The 23,276-nt window shown below is 34.9% G+C and overlaps 1 protein-coding gene across 1 annotated transcript; it reads left to right on the plus strand.

Moving 5' to 3' along the window:
* Positions 1-203: 203 nt before the first annotated feature.
* Positions 204-23,133, plus strand: si:ch211-183d21.1 (uncharacterized). The gene is made up of 13 exons (XM_067378201.1): positions 204-410; positions 3,643-4,506; positions 7,645-7,825; positions 7,907-8,046; positions 8,200-8,447; positions 9,477-9,779; positions 11,336-11,618; positions 14,677-14,857; positions 14,961-15,094; positions 18,196-18,273; positions 18,364-18,513; positions 18,637-18,733; positions 20,222-23,133. The coding sequence occupies exons 2-13, from the start codon at positions 3,663-3,665 to the stop codon at positions 20,283-20,285; spliced, it is 2,703 nt and encodes a 900-aa protein (XP_067234302.1). The 5' UTR covers positions 204-410; positions 3,643-3,662; the 3' UTR covers positions 20,286-23,133.
* The last annotated feature ends 143 nt before the right edge of the window (positions 23,134-23,276 follow it).

Below are 23,276 nucleotides of genomic sequence, written 5' to 3' on the forward strand. Positions count from 1 at the left end.
AAACATTGTTGTGTTTTTTTCTTGCCAAGTGTGCTCGTGCCATCATCTTTCTTTAAAATAAATGAGACTTGGTTTGATATTTTGCACCTAAGCAATTAGCCTACATTGGTTTTAAAGTAACTTATATGTCTGAACAGTTTTGGTGTATTTCAGAACCCAGGAAATGATGCATCCCCTGTGAAGCAATAAGTGTAGGAAAATCTTTGTTGCAGTGCACACAACGGACAGAGGCATCTTTCTGGGAACCAGGATTTATGTCTCCGGGAATGTGGGTGCACTCATCCAGATTCACCGCCCACACGCGCGTGGAAGTGACCGACCGGATCAAATCGGTTCCTCCACACAGCAAAAGTTGCTGAAACTTCACAAAACACTTTCAAACCCCGTTCTACCGAGCATCAGGCGTCACGGTAAGGCAAGCAACATTTAAACCACACGAGTTGCAATGCGCTTCTTCCCGCTGTAGTTGAACAGATCGAGTCTGCTGGGATTTTAACTTCGCAGTGTTGCGAAATCGAGTGTGTCTTTGTGATGGCGAACTAGCTAGCAACTTTTAAGAACTTTAAATGCATTATTTAATGCTCAGCAGCAACAAACAATGGACTCTGTGTAGATGTTGTGATACTTCTACTTAGATACTTTTGTCTTTATATTCTCCAGTTGCTTCTTCACTGGAGTGTGCAAAAAGTAACTGTCCATTATCATGGTGATCAATCCTTTGAATACATTGAATGCCGTCATGATAGTGCTGTATGTTTTGAATGGCTTATTAGCGCAGTATTCATTATCTTAAAGAGATAGTTCACCCCAAAATTACATTTCTGTTATTAATTACTCAGTCCCGTGTCGTCCTTTTTAATGGTATCTGAGCGATTTCTGTCCCTCCATTGACAGCTATGCAACTACCACTTTGACGCTTCAAAAAGTTCATAAAGAGATCGTAAAACTAATCTATATGAATTGAGCGTTTTAGTCCACATTTTCTGAAGGAACATGATTGCTTTATATGCTGAACAGATTGAATTTAGGCTTTTATTCACGTTTAAACCTTGATCAGCAAACATAAACAGAAGCTCAACCGAATGCGAGAATGAACTAAATTGGATCTTGCATTTCAAGCATACATGCTTTAGCTTCCGTTTACCATATCTGGGGTCCATTCTTTGTACCTCGCTTAATACATCAGAGATGATTTTGCAGATCCAGATCTTTTAATCGTGATAACTGAACTCTGGTTAATTTGGTTTTTCAAGCGAATTAAAATATCTAGATTAAATTATCTGCGATTACTAAGCGTTCATGTGTTCCTCGAAAAGGGCAGATGTATCGATACTTGAAACCACGATCAGATATGCAGCGATTGGCTGGCCGCTGGCGTCAAGATGGAAACGTCATATAATTAAAAAAAGACACCTGACAAAAAACTCAACAAATTTCTGCACCTTTTATAAGAAAACAGCCTAGCAAAAAAAAAAAAAAGAACAGAAAAATTATAATAGATAAATGAAATGTGCACTGTTTTTTTACATGGCTCATTATTTAGGCTATATTCACGATTTCCTATTTGTGCAGGCTTTACATTTTTATTTCAGTGTTGTAATTAGCAATTCATTTATTTTTCTTTAAAGCAGATTGTTACATGACAGCATTAATTAAGTTTCTTAAGGGTCAAGTTATCTGCATCTCCTGTGCTGCATCAAGCCACTCCCATAATAGCGGCACTCTTTATGAAATTTTTGAAGCATCGAAGTGTCAGTTGTATAGTGGACAGACAGAAATCACTCAAATTTCATCAAAAATATCTTCATTTGTGTTCCAAAGAATGAAAGTCTTATGGGTGTGGACGTGAGGGTGGGTAATTACAGGTGATAGAGAGGATTTTTTTAGTCGACTGAGAAACCAAAGACTGTTACTGAGTTTTTGAAATGAGCACATGCGTGCCCCCCCTCCTTCACAGCTCATTTCAAAGGAACGCCTCCCAAAACTCGTGCACGAGTATTGGAACACGAGTGTTTACCACTGGCATTCAGTGTCGTGTTTTTTGGATTCATTATGTCGGACTCACCGCAGGTAACTCATAATCTGCAGTTGTTACTCCTGTTTCCTGACAAAAACACTGCATGCGGCGCCTGTGGAGTGTGGAAAGTTACTGGAGCGCGCAGCCGCACACGTCTCTCACAACGAACATCACGGCAGTGATTGACAAGCCAGAGGGCCAATCGATTGGCTGATGTTTTTAAGGCCCTACCTCGTGCACAGATGATATATATTAATATTACTTTCAGTGCACCTAATAAATAGTCTTTCATCAGTTAGTAAAGACAGTTTCAAGTAATATTGCAAAAATGTATAAAACAAAACATCCTCTTTAGCACCTTTAATGACACAAATTTTCTTTTTTGGGTGAACTAACCCTTTAAAGACAGTATACAGTATGCAGTAATAAACATTTAGTGTGCTTAATTGCTGTTGCATGACCTGACAAACATGAATGATTAATTCAGCCACTCCTGTTGTAACACCTTGTAGCTGGTTGGTTTGGTTTATGGCCTAAAGGAAGACTTAAAAAAATCCCTACAAGAAAAATGAATGGGAAAATATTTCTACAACCAAGGCAGATGAAAATGTTGCAGATGGTCCCTCTCTAAATAGTGTTAAAGTTAATGAGATAATTAAGCAATTAATAAGGCTGTGACTGAAGTCAGTTGTAGTTCTTGTGTTTCTCTTTTCTTCAGTGATTCTGCTTGTTAACAGCAGGTGTTCATCACTAATGAACAACCATTATTTAATTAATTGTTTAATTATCTCATTAACTTTAACTCTGCTTCAGTGTTATTTTAACACTATTTAGAGAGGGACCATATGTACTCTGAGCAGAGTTGATTGAACTCTGGAGATTTTGCTGTGTATAGTCCTTAGAAATGTTTTATATGTTTCCTCTTTTTCAGCCCGGATTGCCCTTTACAGAGTTTCTCAAATGTTTATTGTTGTTTACTACTTGCATGCTATTTCACAAACCATTAAAAAGTGTATATAATGTACTCTGCAATCAATGTTGGTGAAATTAAGTTTTCTGAAAAGTTCAGAGCACTTGCTGCCTTGGTTGACATTTATAAGTGTTACAGGAGCCAGATTTGCTGCTTATTGGAGTCTGTGGTTAAGCTGGTGACTCCTCAGACAGAGACTATTGCGTAAGTGCTTGTGTTTTTTAGGTGCCAGAGTTCACAACAAACTAAAGTTCCTTTACAGCTACTATGAATATGCTACACTTAACAGTTCAACACCCCCAAATGTTGTCATTTATATACTTGTCTGTTCCATATGTAACATTGTCATATGACTTCAGAAGACCTGTATTGTTTAATGGTGCTTGTGCTGGTTTTGAGAGGAATGTTCTTTGTTATGATCTCTTGTGTCATGTCAAATGGATGCAGATAATGAAATATCTTTTTGAAGAGACTTTGGAATTGTTTTAATGTGTTTGTGTGTTTTGATGCATTCCAGTTCATTGGTTGTCCTTAAATTTGCCACTATCGCAACCATTGGAGAAGCAATGTGTCTAGATTTAGTAGAAACGAAACTTAAGATGTTTTGAAAGTGATTGCATTCATTTGGAATGAACCTTCTGTTTTCCTTCCCCAGGTCCAGTTGTTTATTATGATATGGTGAGAGTTTCTAACAGGGCAGCAGCCATGCGTGTGGAGCTAAGTTTGGTGTTTTTGGTCCTAATGTGTGTTTTTAAAGAGACAACCTCATGTTTAATAATCAGCGAGGTGAACTGTGACAATCCCAGACTGGACACTCAGGAATTTGTGGAGCTGTACCATGATGGCACGAATCCCACTTCTCTGGATGGATACACACTTGTGTTCTACAATGGCAAAGGAGACCTCGCCTACAGGGTCATCAATCTGAACGGACACCAGACAGATCAACGAGGCTTCTTCTTAGTTGGCTCCTCTGAACTGACTCCCAGTCCCACCATCGCTCTTCCACCCAACTCCGTTCAGAACGGGCCCGACGCCATCGCGCTCTACGGTCCCAACTGGGTCCCGGTTCCTGAAGGGGGACAAGTTTCAGGAGTGGGGTTGTTGGACGCAGTAGTATACACTTCTCGTAAATCCGCAGAAGGCGCCGATGGCCTCGCGTCAGTTCTGACTCCCGGCTCGGTTCCGTACATAGAGGATGAGGCGGCTCTGGAGGGAGATGAGTCCATTCAGCGCTGCTGGCAGTCGGACAACCTCTGGACGTTTTACACTGGCCCACCCACCCCTGCATGGGTCAATCATTGCCCACCGCCGACCCCTGCAAATGTATGGATTAACGAAGTCGACCTCGGCGGGCCGGACCGCAGAGGTTTTGTGGAACTTGATGTTGGCAAGACAACCGGATCATTTTCTTTGGTGCTTTATGATGTTACCACAGATCTGATTAGCTCGAGTGTGGAGTTCATCGCAAAACAGGCTGGAATGTTTACTGTATCTGTGAATACTTTAACTTTGGCAGGTACAGTTGATTTGATATTTACAGATAAACTTTTTTAAAGACACTTTTCCAAACTAGTGTAATTTAGTATTATTTATATACCGTTATAGTATTTGTTAATAGGCTCATTTTCCAACTCCCCCAGAGTTAAACAGTTGAGTTTTACCGTTTTCGAATCCATTCAGCCAATCTCCGGGTACCACTTTTAGCATAGCTTAGCATAGTTCATTGAATCTGATTAGACCGTTAGCATCTTGCTCAAAAATGACAAAAGAGTTTCAATATTTTTCCTATTTAAAGCTTGACTGTTCTGTAGTTACATTGTGTACTAAGTAGGGCTGTCAAACAATTAATCGCGATTAATCGCATACAAAATAAAAGTTTGCCTGATAGATGTGCAAGTACTGTAATTATTAATTTATATAGTTAAGAGAAATATCTTATTTATGAACAAAATATTTTTATTTATAATATAAATTATATAAAAATATAAATAAATACATATACTTGTAAATATTTCTCAAATATATACATGAATGTGTTTGTATTTATATATACATAATAATTACACACAGTACTCAAACTTTTATTTTGTATGCGATTAATCGCGATTAATCGTTTGACAGCCCTAGTACTAAGACCGACGGAAAATGAAAAGTTGCGATTTTCTAGGCCGTAATAATCAAGGAACGTAATAGTAAACGTAATATGCGTAATATCATTGCGCCTGCTGCACCCATGGTACAGCAGCAAAGTTCCTTGATTATTATGCCGGAATGAGAGTATAGTTCCTAGCCATATCGGCCTAGAAAATCGCAACTTCGTGACCCAGAGATCGGCTGAATGGATTCGAAAACGGTAAAACTCAACTGTTTAACTCTTGGGGAGTTGGAAAATTAGCCTATTTTCAAAAAAAGTGGAGTGTTCCTTTAAGATTTGGAATGGTATATTTTATCAAGCTCAGGCATTATCAGTTTTCATTTTAAGTTTTGTTTTAAATGTTAGTAATTTTATGCCATTTTTAATTATTTATTATTATTATTATTATTTATCATTTCATTTATTTTAACCCTTAAATGCATGACGCATGTTTCGCCAATCATTCTTACATATTCGGGTCTTTATCGACCCGGATCTATATCTAACACGGAAGGATCTCTACCTGTCGCGATAATGTAAAACTCCTCTGATATTAGAGTAACAATTACAGAAGAATAAAATAAAGCATATTTGTTACCTTTTGGAGCTTGAAAGGGCTCCGTTTGAGCAGATGTTTTATGCCATCATCACTGTCCTCGTCAGAGCTCATTTCCCAGTAAATTCAGTTTTATGTTTGAGGTCTTGAATATAAGCCTATTCATGATCTCAAACGTATTCTCAAAACGATATAATTTTCAACATCTTCAAAATCAATATTTCGATTGCTAACAGCTTCACCAGATTCATCCTGTAACAGTTACAGTCATATTTGATTGCGTTCAGTACTTGCTCTGCAGTAAATCGCTGAGCCATTTCATGTTTTTTTTATTTCGTTCTCTGCCTGAATGAGTCATCAATTCAGCATTGTGTATCAGACATTGCCACCTTGTGGAATAAAGGTGAATTGCACTTATTCCATCGTCTAAAATTGTGGAGAAAAAAATATACGTACACTCATACACACCTCGGGTCGTTAGCGACCCTATACAATTTTTACAAAAAATGAATACAAAAATAGGCATTCTTTTATAATTTTATGACTTTTTTTCTTGTTATATTCTTTATAATAAATTGATTGAGGAATACCAAGAAAGTTGATGTCTAACTTTAAAAATTAACGAGGAGGAGGGTAGTAAATGACGTCCCGGGTCATTAAAGACTTGAGGTATGCATTTACGGGTTAAAGTCCCCCCGTGGTGAAAATCAATTCTTTAATGTTATCAAAATGTCTATGTGGTGTTTTAATATGCTTTAAGACAAACTATGTGCAAATTCATATGTCAACACCATTTCTGAGAATTTTCTCTTTAATGTCTCTTTTTATCTAAAGAGTTTCAAAAACGTGGTTTGAAATCGCTGGTGTTTCTTATGTCACAAACTACCTTTTAACTAATCATGTCAACATGCCTGCGGGCTTTAGCATATCATTAACTATGACCACTCTGAAGCCATCCCGGTATATTTTTCTGTTGATATGAAAAATAGCAATAGTATAGCAAGTATACGATGTACATTACGATGTTATGATAAACTATTAGCTTTTCCACGCTGATGTTCTGAGTTGTTCAAAGCATTTGTAAAGTTTGTAAAAAGCGATACCATGTGTAGCGTTTACCTCAGTAAGTTGACCGTGTGGATCTCTGAGCTGAGTGGAGTGGAGGCGGGGCTAATTAGCATATTCATTGATCCGCGTAAATTAAGCAAGGGTGTAGAGTTGCATTCAAGCTATTTTAAGGCATGAAGAATTTTTTTTCACAGGAAAAAACTTTTAAATATGTAATTTTGGTGATCAAATATTAAGTTTTAAGGGATAAATAAATAACTGACTATAGGGGGACTTTTTTTTTTTTGTAATTTTAGTACTTCAGCTTTTATTTTACCTGATGCAACATTTCAAAGTTCTATTATATTTCACTTTATTTCATTTATTGAAAAAGTTTAACAATAACAGTACTATTTCAAACAATTTAGTGTTGTTTATTGTCTCATGTTGTTGGGTAAATCTCAGTAATGTCCAGATCACATATCACCTCTGATTCAAAAGGAAAAAAATTGAATTATATTTTGCATAAAGAGAATGAAACGCAGCCTATTTGTTAGATTTTTTAACTAATTTTAAAGGATGTGTTTTGCGTATCTAAATTCTCATTAATGTAATGTGATGGGGGAAGGGAAACAAAATGAATGAAAATAATCCTGATAAAATTATTATTTTCGTATTAAGCAGAATAGAGAAGCAAATACTTCAAACAATAATTATTATTATTTAAGTTTTCTCATTATAGTACGCTACTGAGCATGTAATTTTCAATGTCATGAAAATAAGGCATAATAATGGTCTTTAATGTATCTTTAATCAAAAAACGAATTTACTTTTTATCTTTCAATTTACTGATGAAACATGCATCTCACAAACACTTTCTTCCAACTAAATAAATTATGTAATATTTGACCTTTCAGTGCCACAAAGTGCAGCATTGGCGTTATATAAAGGCCCAGTGTCAGACTTCCCTAAGGACGGCCCCCTCAGCCACGAACAGCCAATCGATGCCTTTGTTTATGGTGACTCTTCACACATGCCCAGTGAGAACCTCACAGAGACACTCATACCCGGGAGAAAACCCTTCATACTCACAGAAAGGTGATCAGCACATGCGATACAATGCATTATTGTGCCGTTTGTGTATTATAGTATAGGTTTATCCATATTTGTATGCTGCAGTTTTCAGACAGCAGGTGTTCGTGCCAGTCGGTGTGGTGTTACAGAATGGACAAGAGATCCGGGACTGTTTGTAACAAGGCCCCGGAGTCCCGGAAAACCCAATGACTGCGTTTGGTTTCAGTCCTGCCCTCTTAACATCAGTAGGTCTTGATTTCATGTAGCAAAACAAAACCATATTTATTACAACTTTCTTTCTCTTCCATGTTAAATACACATTTTTAGGATTCCCCATGATGCACATTAATGAACTGTTTCCTGCTGCCATGTTTTTAAGTTCTGCCTTGTTGTTTCAGCCTCTTCTACGGCGGCAGGACCCAGCTATCCCGCCATTCATAGCGATATGGATTTCCTGCTTAATGAAATCAATACTGACTGTATAGGAGGAGCCGAGGATGAGGAGTTTATAGAGTTGTGGCATCCCTCTGGCTTCCGTATGTCGCTGGATTTCATCTGGCTGGTGATGATCAATGGACAGAATGGAATGGTGTACTATGAACTGGAGCTGAACGGATATTTCACAGATGATGACGGATACTTCCTGGTAAGCAGCTGCATACTTTGACACTTGCATTGTGGAACAATGAGTCATGGTCGAATTCCATTTAGTAGTATGTGTCTGCTATGAAATAATAGGCGTTTATGTACACTATCATTCAAAATATAGGGTCTTAAAGGGTCCTTGATTATGATTTCACATTTTTAACATTAGTTAGTGTGTAATGTTGCTGTTTGAACATAAACAACATCTGCAAAGATACAACACTCAAAGTTCAATGCAAAGGGAGAAAAGACTTTTCTGTTTAAGGACTACAACAAACGGCTGGTAGGGACTACAACCAGCTTCTTCCGGGGTTAGTGATATCACTAACCCTCAAATTTACATAAACTCCGCCCCCGTGAACACACAACAAAGGAAGTGAGGCCATGTTGGGCTGCTTTAGCGAAGAGGAAGAGTTGTTGTAGTAGAGTGTTGTTGTCATGCCGTCATTTTACGTCGGACTGCTTCACAAACGAGGGTCAACTCAACGCTGGATTTGCACAAAAGATGAACATGACGGCAAATGCTAGTGGATGAGTTGAATCAACTCCACATCAACTACATAAATTTATCCACTAACCGTTCAGAAACATCTAAAAGTTGTAACTTCTTCCTGAGTCTCTCCATCAGTGTCGACTCCGGTTTGAACAATGTAAGGCTGAACACCGTTACTGACAATCCTCATTTTGGCTGCGTGAGATTCTCCAGCTTGTGTTGGTGAGCTGTTGGTGAGCTGTTAAAGCTCCGCCCTCTTCTGGAAAGGGGGCGGGGAGCAGCAGCTCATTTGCATTTAAAGGGACACACACAAAAACGGCATGTTTTTGCTCACACCCAAATAGGGGCAAATTTGATAAGTTATAATAAATGATCTGTGGGGGATTTTGAGCTAAAACTTCACAAACACATTCTGGAGACACCAGAGACTTATATTACATCTTGTAAAAGGCATTATTGTACCCCTTTAAATTTTAGCTAGAATCAACAAACATAAAGTAACAGCTTTTAAAATCTTTCTAAAATCTGTTCTTCCAGATTGGCAGTTCTAAGGTCAGCCCTGACATTAGAATGCAACCGAACACTATTCAGAATGGACCAGATGCCATAGTGTTATATCGCAGCAAGTCTCCGCCCTCTCAGGAGGGTCAGAATATTCCCAGAAGCGGTTTGCTGGATGCAGTAGTTTACCGCACTCGTGGATCTGATAAAAAGGTTTCGGAGCTAACGGAAGCGCTGACACCAAGACAGCTCCCTCTGCTGGAGGACATCAACGCGCTACCCGGCGATGAGACCCTCACTCGATGTGGAACCAAGAGACTCGACCTCAATGCTTTCAGGGTGAGATCTAGTGTTTCTCTACATGTAAGCTTCATGATGAGTTCTCAGAGAAACTTACTTGATCTCATTTGTACCACTGTCTTGGTACTTCAGGCAGAATTTTAAATTCAAGTGCAAAGCGTTTAGTAGAAGTCATTCCCCTTAGAACTGCTGCATTTTATTTTATGATTTGTTTATTTAATTGTTTTTTTTTTATTTCACATTACTTTTACTTTTTTATTTCATTTACTTTATTTTTTTTTACTTTGTTACTTTTATTTATTTATTTTTTTTAATTTCATTACTTTACTTTTACTTTATTTTTTTTTTATTTTTTTTTCACTTTACTTTATTTCATTTGACCTAATTTTACTTTTACTTTATTTTATTTAACTTTACTTTGACTTTATTTAATTTCACTTTTACTTTTTCACTTTACTTTTACTTATTTTATTTTATTTAACTTTACTTTTTATTTTTTCACTTTACTTTTTTTAATTTTTATTTTACTTCACTTTAATTTATTTTGCTTGATTTTACTTGATTTTATTTCACTTTACTTTATTTTATTTAACATTACTTTACTTTTATTTTATTTCACTTTAATTTTATTAATACTATTTTATTTTAAAAATGTGTAAAGTGATAAAATAGCTTTTATTTTTTTATTTTTTAGGGCTGTCAAACGATTAATCGCGATTAATCGCATACAAAATAAAAGTTTGAGTTTGCCTAATATATGTGGGTGTACTGTGTGTAATTATTATGTATATATAAATACAAACACATTCATGTATATATTTGAGAAATATTTACAAGTATATGTATTTATTTATATTTGTATATAATTTATATTATAAATAAATACAAAATATTTTGTACATAAATAACATATGTCTCTTAAATATATACATTAATTTGTGTCTATTTATAGATACATAATAATTACACACAGTACACTCACATATATTATGCAAACTCAAGCTTTTATTTTGTATGCGATTAATCGCGATTAATCATTTGACAGCCCTAAATTTTTTTTTTTTTTTTAATGTATTAAATAAAAAAAAAGCCAAAAAATACATCATTTTATTAATTTATTAGTTTACAGAAAAGTTGTAGTAAAACAAACATACGGGTACAGTAAAGAGCAAAACAACTGCCAGGAAAAGAGAGAATTAATAATAATATTATTATTATTATTATTATTATTATTATTAATAATTTTCTTTTCCATTTTGAGTAAAAAATTAAGCATTTTTCCGGCAGTCTAATTATATAATAAAGTTGAAATGTTTAAATTGACAGGCGATAGAGGATGAGTGCATTGCAGTTTTTAATCTGCACATTTTACAAAATGTAGTTGGTCATCTAGGCACTGAATGGATGCATAGCATTTAATTACTGTGCACACAATACATTCCAAATGTATGTAGTATGTCATTCCAAACAGGAAGCTATGAATAGATGCCTAAGTAAGTAGCCTATCAGAATGTATTTTGCGATAACAACCAGATGACACTGCTGTTATAGGATTTGATGTGCTGGACCCGTATTAACCCTCCATGTGTCCACAGGTCGCTTCTCCCACACCAAGGAAGCAGAATAACTGTCCCCCGAAACCCACGATACCTCCACCTCCTGAGGGGTTTGTCATCAATGAACTTAGCTTGACAAACTGCACAGGAGTCCAATCAATGATATATTGTTTATTTGTGGAGCTGATTGGCCCTCCGCTGACTTCACTGAATGGATTTGTCGTGGTATTTTTTGGGGAAGACACTAAAGCAGTGAGTGTCCCGCTCACTGGCAGCACGAGAGAAAACGGGCTCTATGTCCTCGAGAATATCACTAGTGCAGGTGGGTGAGTTTGATTTGGAAATGTCTTCTTTGTCAGGCACATGTTTTGTACAAGTAGACTGATGTGTGCTGATATAAAGCCAAAGATCATTTCAACTTAGGCCACTGAAACGTATTTTTCCCATTCTTTTTCTCCATTGACATTTCTGCGAATTCTTCATTAAAGACTGAATAACAGCTCTGAGCTGAATCACAAAATATTACATACTTAGCGTTAACCCTCTGGAGTCTGAGGCTGATTTGGGGCCTGGAGAACTTTTGACATGCCCTGACATTTGTGCTTTTTTCAGTTGTTCATAAACATATTAATGGAAAAAGTGTCATTACACTGTATTCAGCACAAACTAGGCTACAATAATATGTGAGGAACATGTATGTACATGTTTGTGTTTTTGAAGGAATAACATTTATGCGTGGTTGTTGAAAAAACAAAAAACTTAAGTCACTGAAATAAGGCCAAAAAAAGTATAATAAATCGGTGTTCATAAGACTTTAGGGTATTGGAGGTTGTAGACTAGAGTTTTTGCTTCAAAATTATGTAAAAATTATGCTGCCTACTCCTTCATATAAAACAATATATTGATTTAGTTTTTGTAAGACACTTTTTGCCAAGAAACACAGTATGCAAGGAGGCGTGAATCACCACTGAAAATGGGCCATTCTCACCTGAGAAGACAAAAGAATTGGATAGTAATGAGCTGAAATGACTTGCATATTAATGAGGCATTTCAGTCAGGTAGGCTGTGAAAAAAAACCTTCTGTGATGTCTCAAGCTCATTATGATATATGAAACATACAGAAAAATATTATTACAATATAAAGTAATGGTTTTATATTATACTTTAAAATATAATGTATTTCTGTGATGCAAAGAGTCTGAATATAGGCTTTTAGTTTAAAAGCATGCACATTTGGAGAAATATTGGATTCTCATATGCTTATGTCAATTTTCTATACAGAGGAGTTATTTTTATTTAATATTCACTGTCATTACTATGAGCGCTGGTGTTTTCAATTCATCCTTGAAGTCGGAGGGCGCTCTGTGCATTTTAGTCCACAAATTCATCTAAAAGAAGAAGAGGCTATTCCATGAATGGAGTTTCCAATACATACAGCAGCAGGAGGGCGCTAAAGAAACAAAAACTCATCTAAACTTCATCTGTAGAAGACAAGTAAACAGGAAGTAACTGCATGTCTTCTAGAGATCGCTAACCATGACTTTTACATCCAGATAAACACTTTTCAAGACAATAAATACACGATTGAGATAATAAATGCATGTATTGACTGAATTAGCGTCTGAATAGCGCTGGCTCCGTGGGCGTGGCCGCATTAGCGGATAATGAGCTGAATCACGGATTTCTGACATGGCTCTCTTTTCATACAGATTACATAAACAAAGAAGGTTTGTTTTCGATTTGACTTACATGATTTAAAACCTGACATCTTAACGTTTTTTTAGACATAAGTGTAATTTTTTTGTCATTAGTATTCACTAAGTTACAGTTCATTTTCTGAGAACTATCAGATTGGAGTTCGTTCAGAGGGAGACGAGAAATCACGCATCATGTTAGTTTTCTTTATTTTACAAAAAGCACAAAATTCTGTTTTTACTCTGAGTGTACACAAATGAAAGAAGATATTCCACAGATTAAAATGGTGTATAACTCTTAATTGTATGTGCAACATTGACGGAGTATTTTGAGTCTCTTTCACACTGATAAGAAAAAAACCACGGTGGTATCGCCGGCGATACCGTCAGACCTCAGAGTGTTAAAAAGCTTATTTTTCGGTTATCTGGAAGTGACGCACGGTGACGCGCTGCCAAGATGGCGACGGCCGGCTCCACCCAAAATGCTCTTCAGAAACTACTTGTGACATCACGGACACTATATCCATGTTTTATCCAGTCTATGGGTAAAACACAGTGCTCATCACTGATACTTTCAAAGTGGAGGAGGGGCGGGACAAATACCACACCGACCAATCATCCTACTTGTACAACGACTGAACAACACTGGAGAAGTTAATATTGATGGTTACTACATTTTTATATTCAGTAATATTCATCAAAATGAGATGGGCTACTAGTAAAATGTTACTGCCATATTCCAAATCCAAAGCATCTCAGATGGAAAAAGGCTGCGCCTCCAAAGCACTCTCAAGCGCCACCATCTGGCCATTTTCAGAAGAGCGCCTGGCATTTTTTTCAGCTGGCTAAAAATGCTTTGGTGGATGCACTTTTTTTTCAAATATTTATTATTAGGCATATGACCTCTCTTTTGCATTTATGTAATATACTAGAGAAGGGAATCCAGAAGCGTTCCTGGACAAGTAATTTGAGCATCTGTAATTCATAGGTGGGGATTATGTTAATTTTAAATAAGCGTGCATGCGCACCCTATTTATCATGATTGGAAATCATTAATATACACACATTTAACTATCAAATCTGATGTTAACGAAGCATTTGTGAATCAGGAGGAGAGTTTTCGGGAAGGTCTAATTTAAGTGCAAATTACTCTATTTTCTGATTTTATTTACGAAAGTTTCATGAATCAATGAGGCCCAGTGATTGTATGTATAAAATGATATTTTAGTTTATTGTTAAATATTCTGTTATAAATAAAACAAGTGTTTTGGGAATGTAATCAGAACAACTCTGTTACATCTGCAGGATTGTGAGCAAAGCAATTTAATTCTGTTTTATCTTTTAAAGTCATTTTATCATTTTATTTAGATTTTTTTAATTGTATTCTATTTTATTTTGCATTTAATGTGTGCTATGTTTAGAATGGGATGCTAGTGTGCTACTGTGTCTTTATTTACTGGGAATTCGACTAATAAACATTATTTTTTTTGGTTTGTTTACAAAATTGAAGCATATCCTCAACCTCAAATAAAATAAACAAACAAATAAAATGTTCAGTGGAGAAAATGAATGGGATTGTTACTTCTGTCTGTTGTTCTCTATACACAACCAGTGATTATTAGACAGCAGAATAATTCCAGAAAGTAAAATGAATTTTTTTGCTCATGGATCTTTGTGTTTGTGCAGCTTACGGTTTGCCAGAGCTGGGTCAACTGGGTGCAGTGCTGTTGTCTTTTGAGCCATCAGGATCAGGTGTTTATGGGAACAACTCGCGCAAATTAGACTGGATAGTTTTATCCGACGACCCGGAATTAGAAAGAGCTCTCCAGCACAACGTAACACGCTTCCCAGAAGACCTACTGTTCGGGTTTGTTTGGGATCTTTTGTATTTGTATCCAGTCTATTATTGGAATCAGCCATTTTTGTACGCTGTTTTCATGCTATGTGTGCCTGTGTTTCTGTGCGATTAGTTCTTTCTCTCGATGTGCATCAGACGGGCCTGATCTCTGGATCTCATCCCAGCCCAGTCCAGGCCTCCAGAACCTCTGCCCGAGTCCCGCCTTCTCCAGCTCTGTGGATCTGTGCCTGCAGAGAAAATCAGGAAGTATGTTTTTTAAAAGGAATGGTTCATCCAAAAGAAATGACCCAGAAAACATTGGCATTTACTCACACTCATGTCATTCTAAGTGCTGTTTGCTCACTTTTTTCTGTGGAATACACCGGTTAAAGAGTTAGTTCCCCCAAAAATGAAAATTCTTTCATTAATTACTCACCCTCATGTCGTCCCACACCAGTAAGACCTTCATTCATATTCAGAAAACAAAATTAGATATTTTTGATAAAATCTGATGGCTCAGTGAGGCCTGCATTGACAGCAACTACTATAGTGGTTCAACCTTAAAGGTGCCATAGAATGGAAATTTGAATTTACCTCGGCACAGTTGAATAACAAGAGTTCAGTACATGGAAATGACATACAGTGAGTCTTAAACTCCATTGTTTCCTCCTTCATATATAAATCTCATTTGTTTAAAAGACCTCCGAAGAACAGGCGAATCTCAACATAACACCATCTGTTACGTAACAGTCGGGATCATTAATATGTACGCCCCCAATATTTGCATATGCCAGCCCATGTTCAAAGCATTATACAAGGGCAGCCAGTATTAACGTCTGGATCTGTGCACAGCTGAATCATCAGACTAGGTAAGCAAGCAAGAACAATAGCGAAAAATGGCAGATGGAGCAATAATGATCCATGATAGAATGATATTTTTAGTGATATTTGTAAATGTTTTGTTAGCATGTTGCTAATGTACTGTTAAATGTGGTTAAAGTTACCATTGTTTCTTACTGTATTCACGGAGACAAGAGCCGTCGCTATTTTCATTATTAAACACTTACAGTCTGTATAATTCATAAACACAACTTCATTCTTTATAAATCTCTCCAACAGTGTGTAATGTTAGCTTTAGCCACGGAGCACTATCAAACTCATTCAGAATCAAATGTAAACATCCAAATAAATACTATACTCACATGACCCAATGCATGCATGCAGTATGCATGTCGAACATCTTGATCCATTTTGAGGGTTATATTAGCTGTGTGAACTTTGTTTATGCTATATATTAGAGTTGAGAGCTCGGGGGCAGGGAGCGCGAAGATTTAAAGGGGTCGCAGCCTGAATCACCGCATATTTAATGATGGCCCAAAATAGGCAGTTAAAAAAATTAATAAAAAAAAATCTATGGGGTATTTTGAGCTGAAACTTCACAGACACATTCAGGGGACACCTTAGACTTGTATTACATCTTGTGAAAAAACGTTCGATGGCACATTTAATGTTATGAAGCGACAAGAATACTTTTTGTGCGCCAAAAAAACCCCCCAAACAAAATAACGACTTTATTTAACAATATCTAGTGATGTGCGATTTCAAAACACTGCTTCATGAAGCTTTACGAATCTTTTGTTTCGAATTAGTGGTTCGGATCACGTATCAAACTGCCACAGTCATGTGAACTATTGAACTTTTGAAACACTTACGACATAACGAAGCCTCGTTTACTGAAATCACGTGATTTTGGCACATCAAACCACTGATTCGAAACAAACGATTCGTACAGCTTCGAAGCTTCATGAAGCAGTGTTTTGTGATCGTTCATCACTAGATATTGTTGAATAAAGTCTTTATTTAGTTTTTTTGGCGCACAAAAAGTATTCTCATCACTTCATAACATTAAGGATGAACCACTGTAGTCACATGACCTGATTTAAATATGTCTTTAGTAGCTTTCTGGACATTGAAAGAGTTAAGTATCTTGCTGTGAATGCAGGCCTCACTGAGCCATCGGATTTTATCAAAAATATCTTAATTTGTGTTCCAAAGATGAATGAAGGTCTTACGACATGAGGGTGAGTAATTAATGACAGAATTTTCATTTTTGGGTGAACTTACCCTTTAAATCTGCTAAAATACTAAAAATATTCAGGTTCTGTTGAAAACCCGGAATGCATAACACATTTTTATAACATGACAGCATTGAACTCAAATTATCACACAGAAAAATGGGGAAGTTTAAAGTGTTAAAGATTTAAAGATCAAATGCCAGCATTTATGGAGCTTAAAATTTAAAGATTTTTTTCTAATGTTAGCCAGAAGCATCTATCTATTATTTTGGTTTGTGATGCTCTGAAATATCAGTTCGGTTGTTGAATTATGCGTGTCAAAATCCCACGGTGCATGCACAAACATGTTGAACACACCCAGAGAATAAAAACTGCTGGTATGACAGGTGACTCTGAGAACACGAAAGAGTTTAGATGTTTAGTTTGAGATGACTTATCCCTTATTGTCCTCCAAGAAAGTTAAAGTTTTCCCACGGCCCTTGAAAAACCGGAAACATTTCAAACGTTGATTTCTATGTCTGTAAAAGTCATCCAAAAAAATACATCAAGTCACATATTAATGGAAATTGTCAATGTTTTGGAAATTAATTAATAGAAATTAATATTCTGTTTAGAAATGATGCATTAAATTGATCAAAAGTGACAGTAGAGAAGACACATTTATTTTATAAATTTTATTTCAAATAAATGCTGTTCTGTTGAAATTTCTATTCATCAAAGATGAGAAAAAGTTAATAGATATTAATAATAAATGTTTTTTTTGAGCAGCAAATCAACATAGAATGATTTCTGAAGGATCATGTGACATTGAAGACTGGAATAATGATGCTGAAAATTCAGCTTTGCATCACAAGAATAAATTACATTTAAAATTATATTAAAATAGAAAACAGCTATTTTAAACTGTAATAATATTTCACAATATTACTGTTTTTTTCTGTATTTTTAATAAATAAATGCAGCCTTGGTGAGCAGAGGAGACTTCCAACCCCAAATTTGTAAATGGTAGTGTGTGTATTTTTCCTGCTATGCTCCGTTCTTTGTATTTCTTCAACTAGAAATCACTTTAAGTGTTTTAAGAAAATGCTCACCTGTTCATCACAAATGACTGGAAAAGTCATGGAAAAATCATGGAAATTAATTGGTCAGACAGTATGAAAACACTGAGGTTTTCAGTTCATATTAAAATTGACCTTTTCATTTAAAAAAGAAACATTTGATCTCTCATAATATGATCTGTTTTAAATTTAATATTTAGTTTCTCATTTCCTCTTCTTCATCTGTCTCTCTCAGATTGTGACCAGAAGGAATTTTCTAACTTGTTAGAGGATTTTTGTGAGTGTGGGATGATTGAAAGCTTGCATGTTAAAGGTAAGACACAATAAAACACATTCATGGTGTTAAAATGTATCTGAATTTACCTGATAATGACAGTTTTTTCCTGTCTTTACCCCATTTTAGGTGTGAATGTGTCCTGCGAGGCTGATAAATTGTACGCACAGGGGACTGTTCTTGCTATTTCTGACCAACAGAGGGCGCAAATCACTGAACAACTGAAGAACAACAAGAAGTTCTCGTGTCCAGCTGCACCAGAGCGACAGGTTCATGGAGGTACAGGACACACACACACATGACCACACGGATGTTAATGCCAGATAACTGCTAGATTTTGCTGTTATGGGAGTCCAGGGTTTATACTGGCCTAAAGAAGTAACCATCCATTTGTATATCCAGAGGGGTCATCGGTCGCACTGCAGGTCGGGCTTGTGATCACAGCGCTTCTGCTGTTCGCCCTGGGTGCTGCACTGTTTGTCTTCTTGTACAAAAAAAGGTGAGGACAGATCAGTTTGTGTGTATTTATATATATATATATATATATATATAAAATATACATACATATACACACACACACACACACACACACACACACACACATACATATATATATATATATATATATATATATATATATATATATATATATATATATACATGTATATATGTGTGTGTGTCTGTGTGTGTGTGTGTGTGTGTGTGTTTTGCATGAAGGTCTGTATAGTGATCGTTAAAAGGGGTGTCAATTGATTCATTTATAAAAAATAAATAAAGCCAATAAAAAACAGGCCAATTAAAATGTATTATAAATGTTATTAAAATGATTTGACAATTTAAATAATATTGATTTAAAGTAGTTTAATATTAAATATTTGTATTTGTGCCAAATAAAAATGAATTAATGTCAATATACTGTTTAAAACATTTAAAAGCGTATATTGATATTAATTCAATTTATTAATTGGTAACAATAAAAAAGTATTTCATATTTTAAAAAATAATAATTAAAAGTAGTTAATTTTTTTTTTATTATATATAATATAATCATATATAATTATTAAAATTTTGCATTATAGGCCAATTAATATATATTATAAATTTAAATGATATCAAAATAAAGCTTAAAAGTAGTTCAACTTTTAATTTTCAAGTATTCATTAATTTTTATTTATGGCAATTACTATATAATTACTATCAATATGCTGTTTAAAACATTTTAATTTATTAATTGGTATAAATAAAAAGTATTTGATATTTTTAAATAAAATAAAAAATTGAACAACTTTTGAATTTAAAAGTAGTTAAACTTTTTTAATTTAAACATACAATAATTTAATCATATATAATACATTTTTGAGTACTGATTAATTTTTACTCATTGCAATTAATACATTTCATTAATATCAAATGAATTTAAAAGCATTTATCTTTTTCTATTTTATTTTTAAATATTAAATCATCTTACCTATGCAAATTAATAAATATAATTCATATCAGTATACAATTTAAAAGTAGTATGACTTTAATTTTTAAATATTAAATATATTTTATTTATTCTGATTGATGCATTGAACTTGAAACTTTTCATTCAACTTTAATTTTTAATATTTATTAATTACATTAATTGACCATGTCTCACTTAACACAAAAAAATCCTTAAAAAACATATACTTTGAAAAATTCCATATTTAGGAATGATTTAAGATGATTAACACAGTAAAGCCACAACATTCTTTTAAGTACCTTGGAGTACCAAGATAAATACTATGGTACCCTAAATATGATAATCTAAATATGATAAGTACCAATTCATATGATAGGATATTGCCTTCTTTTGTAAGGATAAATTCATTTCCAGTTTTTGTTGTGTGATTGTCCCATTTGCTTACCTTCAGCATTTGAAAAAAAAAAAAAAGTGATATGATGTTAAAACATGTTTCACCTCATTATGTGTGCTTGTTTTTGTGTGGTGATGTTTTCGCAGGCGTCCTGCTGACTACCTCTCCATGCAGATGAGCGAACAGGCCGAGGCGCCACTCGAACTTTAGTGTGTTTTCGTGAGTGTGGATGAAGTTTTGTTTGCTGCTTGTTGTTGTTTTTTATAAAGATGAATGTCTTTTTACTATAGATGAATGCAGGCTCACAGTTTTATCAAAATCTCACATGCTTTGATTATGCAATGTTGATTTTCTCAAGATTTTATTAAAGTGTTCAGGATGTTTAATTTCTTCAGTTTTTTATCAAATGTTTCAAAAACATGCTTTTATTGAATTCAGGTGTATTTTTGATTGTGTATTTTTGATTTTATATTGTGAATTTGAAGTTCGGAAAAAAAGTCAGAATTACAAGAGAAAAAAACGTCAGAATTGCAAGATATAAATTTGCAATTGCAGAAAAAGTCAATTGTGAGGAAAAAACAAAGTCATAATTGTAAGGGGAAAAATCATAATGGGGGGGGAATTAAAAGGGAGCGGGAAAGTCAGAATTACGAGGAAAAAATGTCAGAATTGTGAGATATAAACTTGTAATTGCGGAAAAAGTCAATTGCGAGAAAAAAAATTTGAATTGCGAGGAAAAAACGTCAGAATTGTGAGATAACTTGTAATTGCGGAAAAAGTCATAATTACAAGGGAAAAACGTCATAATTGTGAGATATAAATTCGCAATTGCGGAAAAAGTCAGAATTGCGAGGAAAAAAGTCAGAATTGTAAGAAAAAAATTAGAATTGTGAGATAAAACTCGCAATTGCGGAAAAAGTCAGTTGCGAGGAAAAAAGTAAGAATTGCGAGGAAAAAAGTAGAATTGTGAGGAAAAACCTAAGAATTGTGAGTTAAAAACTCGTAATTGCAGAAAAAGTCAATTGTGAGGAAAAAACAAAGTCATAAGTGTGAGGGGGAGAGTCAGAATTATGAGGAAAAAACGTCAGAATTGTGAGATATAAATTCGCAATTGTGGAAAAAGTCAGAATTGCGAGAAAAAAAGTCTGAATTGTAAGAAAAATATTAGAATTGCGAGGAAAAAATGTTAGAATTGTGAGATATAAATTCGCAATTGCGAAATTATTGCAAGGAATTGTGAGGACAAAAATTCAGAATTGCGAGGGAAAAAAAGTCAGAATACGCAAATAAAGACGTCAGAATTGCGAGAAATAAACTAGCAATTGCGGAAAAAGTCAGAGTTGGGAAGAAAAAAAATTAGAATTGCGAGGAAAAAATGGCAGAATTGTGAGATATAAACTTGTAATTGCAGAAAAAGTCAGAATTGCGAGGAAAAAAGTCTGAATTGCAAGATATAAATTCGCAATTGCGAAATTATTGTGAGGGAAAAAAGTCAGAATACGCAAGGAAAGACGTCAGAATTGCGAGAAAATAAACTCGCAATTGTGGAAAAAGTCAGTTGTGAGGAAAAAAGTAAATTGCGAGGAAAAAACATCAGAATTGTGAGGATAAAACTCATAATTGCGGAAAAAGTCAATTGCAAGGAAAAAACAAAGTCATAATTGTAAGGGGGAAAGTCAGAATTGCGATAAATATACTCGCAATTGCGGAAAAAGTCAGAGTTGCGAGGAAAAAAGTCAGAATTGCGAGGAAAAAAACTTAGAATTGCAAGGAAAAAATGTCCGAATGAGATATAAACTCATAATTGCAAAAAAAGTCAGAATTGCGAGATATAAACTCACAATTGTGAGAAAGTCAGAATTGCAAGGATAAAAGAGAATTACAAGATATAAACTTGCAATTGTAAAAAGATTTGCAAGTTTACATCTCGCAATTCTGACTTTATAACTTGAAGTTGCGATTTATATCATGCAATTATGAGAAAAAAAGTCAGAATTGTGAGATAAAAAAGTTGCAGTTATCTTTTTCCTTTATTTTTTATTTTGTGGCGGAAACGAGCTTCCATAAGCATTTGACGCCGTGCCACTGCTAAAGTCCGGCCATTTGTGACTGCAAGTTTGTGTACGTGCCTAAAGAATTGTTCCTTCTTAATGAGTCGTTCTTCAAACGTTGTGTCTGTCTCATGTGTTTACATCTTTTCTTTTTATTGTTCTGCAAAGCGTTTTCAGTTGTTCTCAGGGTCATCAGATCAGTGTTTGTGCATATTTGACCACAGAAGCATTGTGTCGAACTAATGTGCCGTTACATTAAGACGGAGCAAAAACTGTCCAGCTTGTTACTTACAGTACACACTGTTCTCTCCGTCCATTTTCAGTCTCATTAGTTATATTGCCTGGTAATTAGATATCAGACTGTTCTTTCACATAAATCTCATTCTAGGACTGGCAGTGCTCATGGCACTAAATTTTAAGGCTCTTTTGAGGCCTAAACAGAGCAGAAAATACAGGAAATAAACGGTCAGTTAAGTATAATAATGATTACTAGTGTAGAATTGCAGTGTGTTCCATTATGTTGGTCTTTTTTTGCATTTTGCAGTGTCTACTCAAAACTAAAACTTTTACATTCTCACTAGTTCCTTGTTGGGCTTTTTTTTTTTTTTTGTAATTGATTTATTCTTTCATCATTGATTTTTTTTGATGATCAGTCTTGTGTACATTTGTCAGAGGAAATTTTTGTCAATGGAAACAATCACAATAAATGTCTTTTTGTTAATATCGGCTGTGCATGAAGTCATTGTCTCTTATAACACTTCAGATGTTTGGGGTTTGTAAGATTTTTAATTGTTTTTTTTTTTTGTTTTTTTTAAAGAAGTTTATTCTGCTCACCAATAAGGGTGTTTATTTGATTTAAAAATACAGTAGTATTGTGAAATATTATTACAATTTACAATAACTGTTTTCTATTGGAATATATTTGAAAATGTAATTTATTTCTGTGATGCAAAGCTGAATTTTCAGCATCATTACTCCAGTCTTCAGTGTCACATGATCTAAATAAAACCGTGTCAGGTTTGAATTGTCTCGCTGTCTGTCTTTTCTCTTCCTGTTCTTTAAACGACACTTCCTGTCCTGTCTGTATCGGATGCATCATCTTAAGTCACAATCCCCAATATACTTGCCTACATTGACTTTGCATAGTTTT

Source organism: Chanodichthys erythropterus, chromosome 23 (genome assembly GCF_024489055.1).
Source record: "Chanodichthys erythropterus isolate Z2021 chromosome 23, ASM2448905v1, whole genome shotgun sequence".
Taxonomy (NCBI): Eukaryota; Metazoa; Chordata; class Actinopteri; order Cypriniformes; family Xenocyprididae; genus Chanodichthys; species Chanodichthys erythropterus.

What these genes read in the sequence shown, in the direction of transcription:
- si:ch211-183d21.1 (XM_067378201.1), top strand. Translation starts at nt 3,663, where the DNA reads ATGGTGAGAGTTTCTAACAGGGCAGCAGCCATGCGTGTGGAGCTAAGT. An exon ending in GTCCTGCCCTCTTAACATCA is followed by an intron (nt 8,047 to 8,199) that starts GTAGGTCTTGAT and finishes TTGTTGTTTCAG; the next exon opens with CCTCTTCTACGGCGGCAGGA. An exon ending in ATGATGACGGATACTTCCTG is followed by an intron (nt 8,448 to 9,476) that starts GTAAGCAGCTGC and finishes CTGTTCTTCCAG; the next exon opens with ATTGGCAGTTCTAAGGTCAG.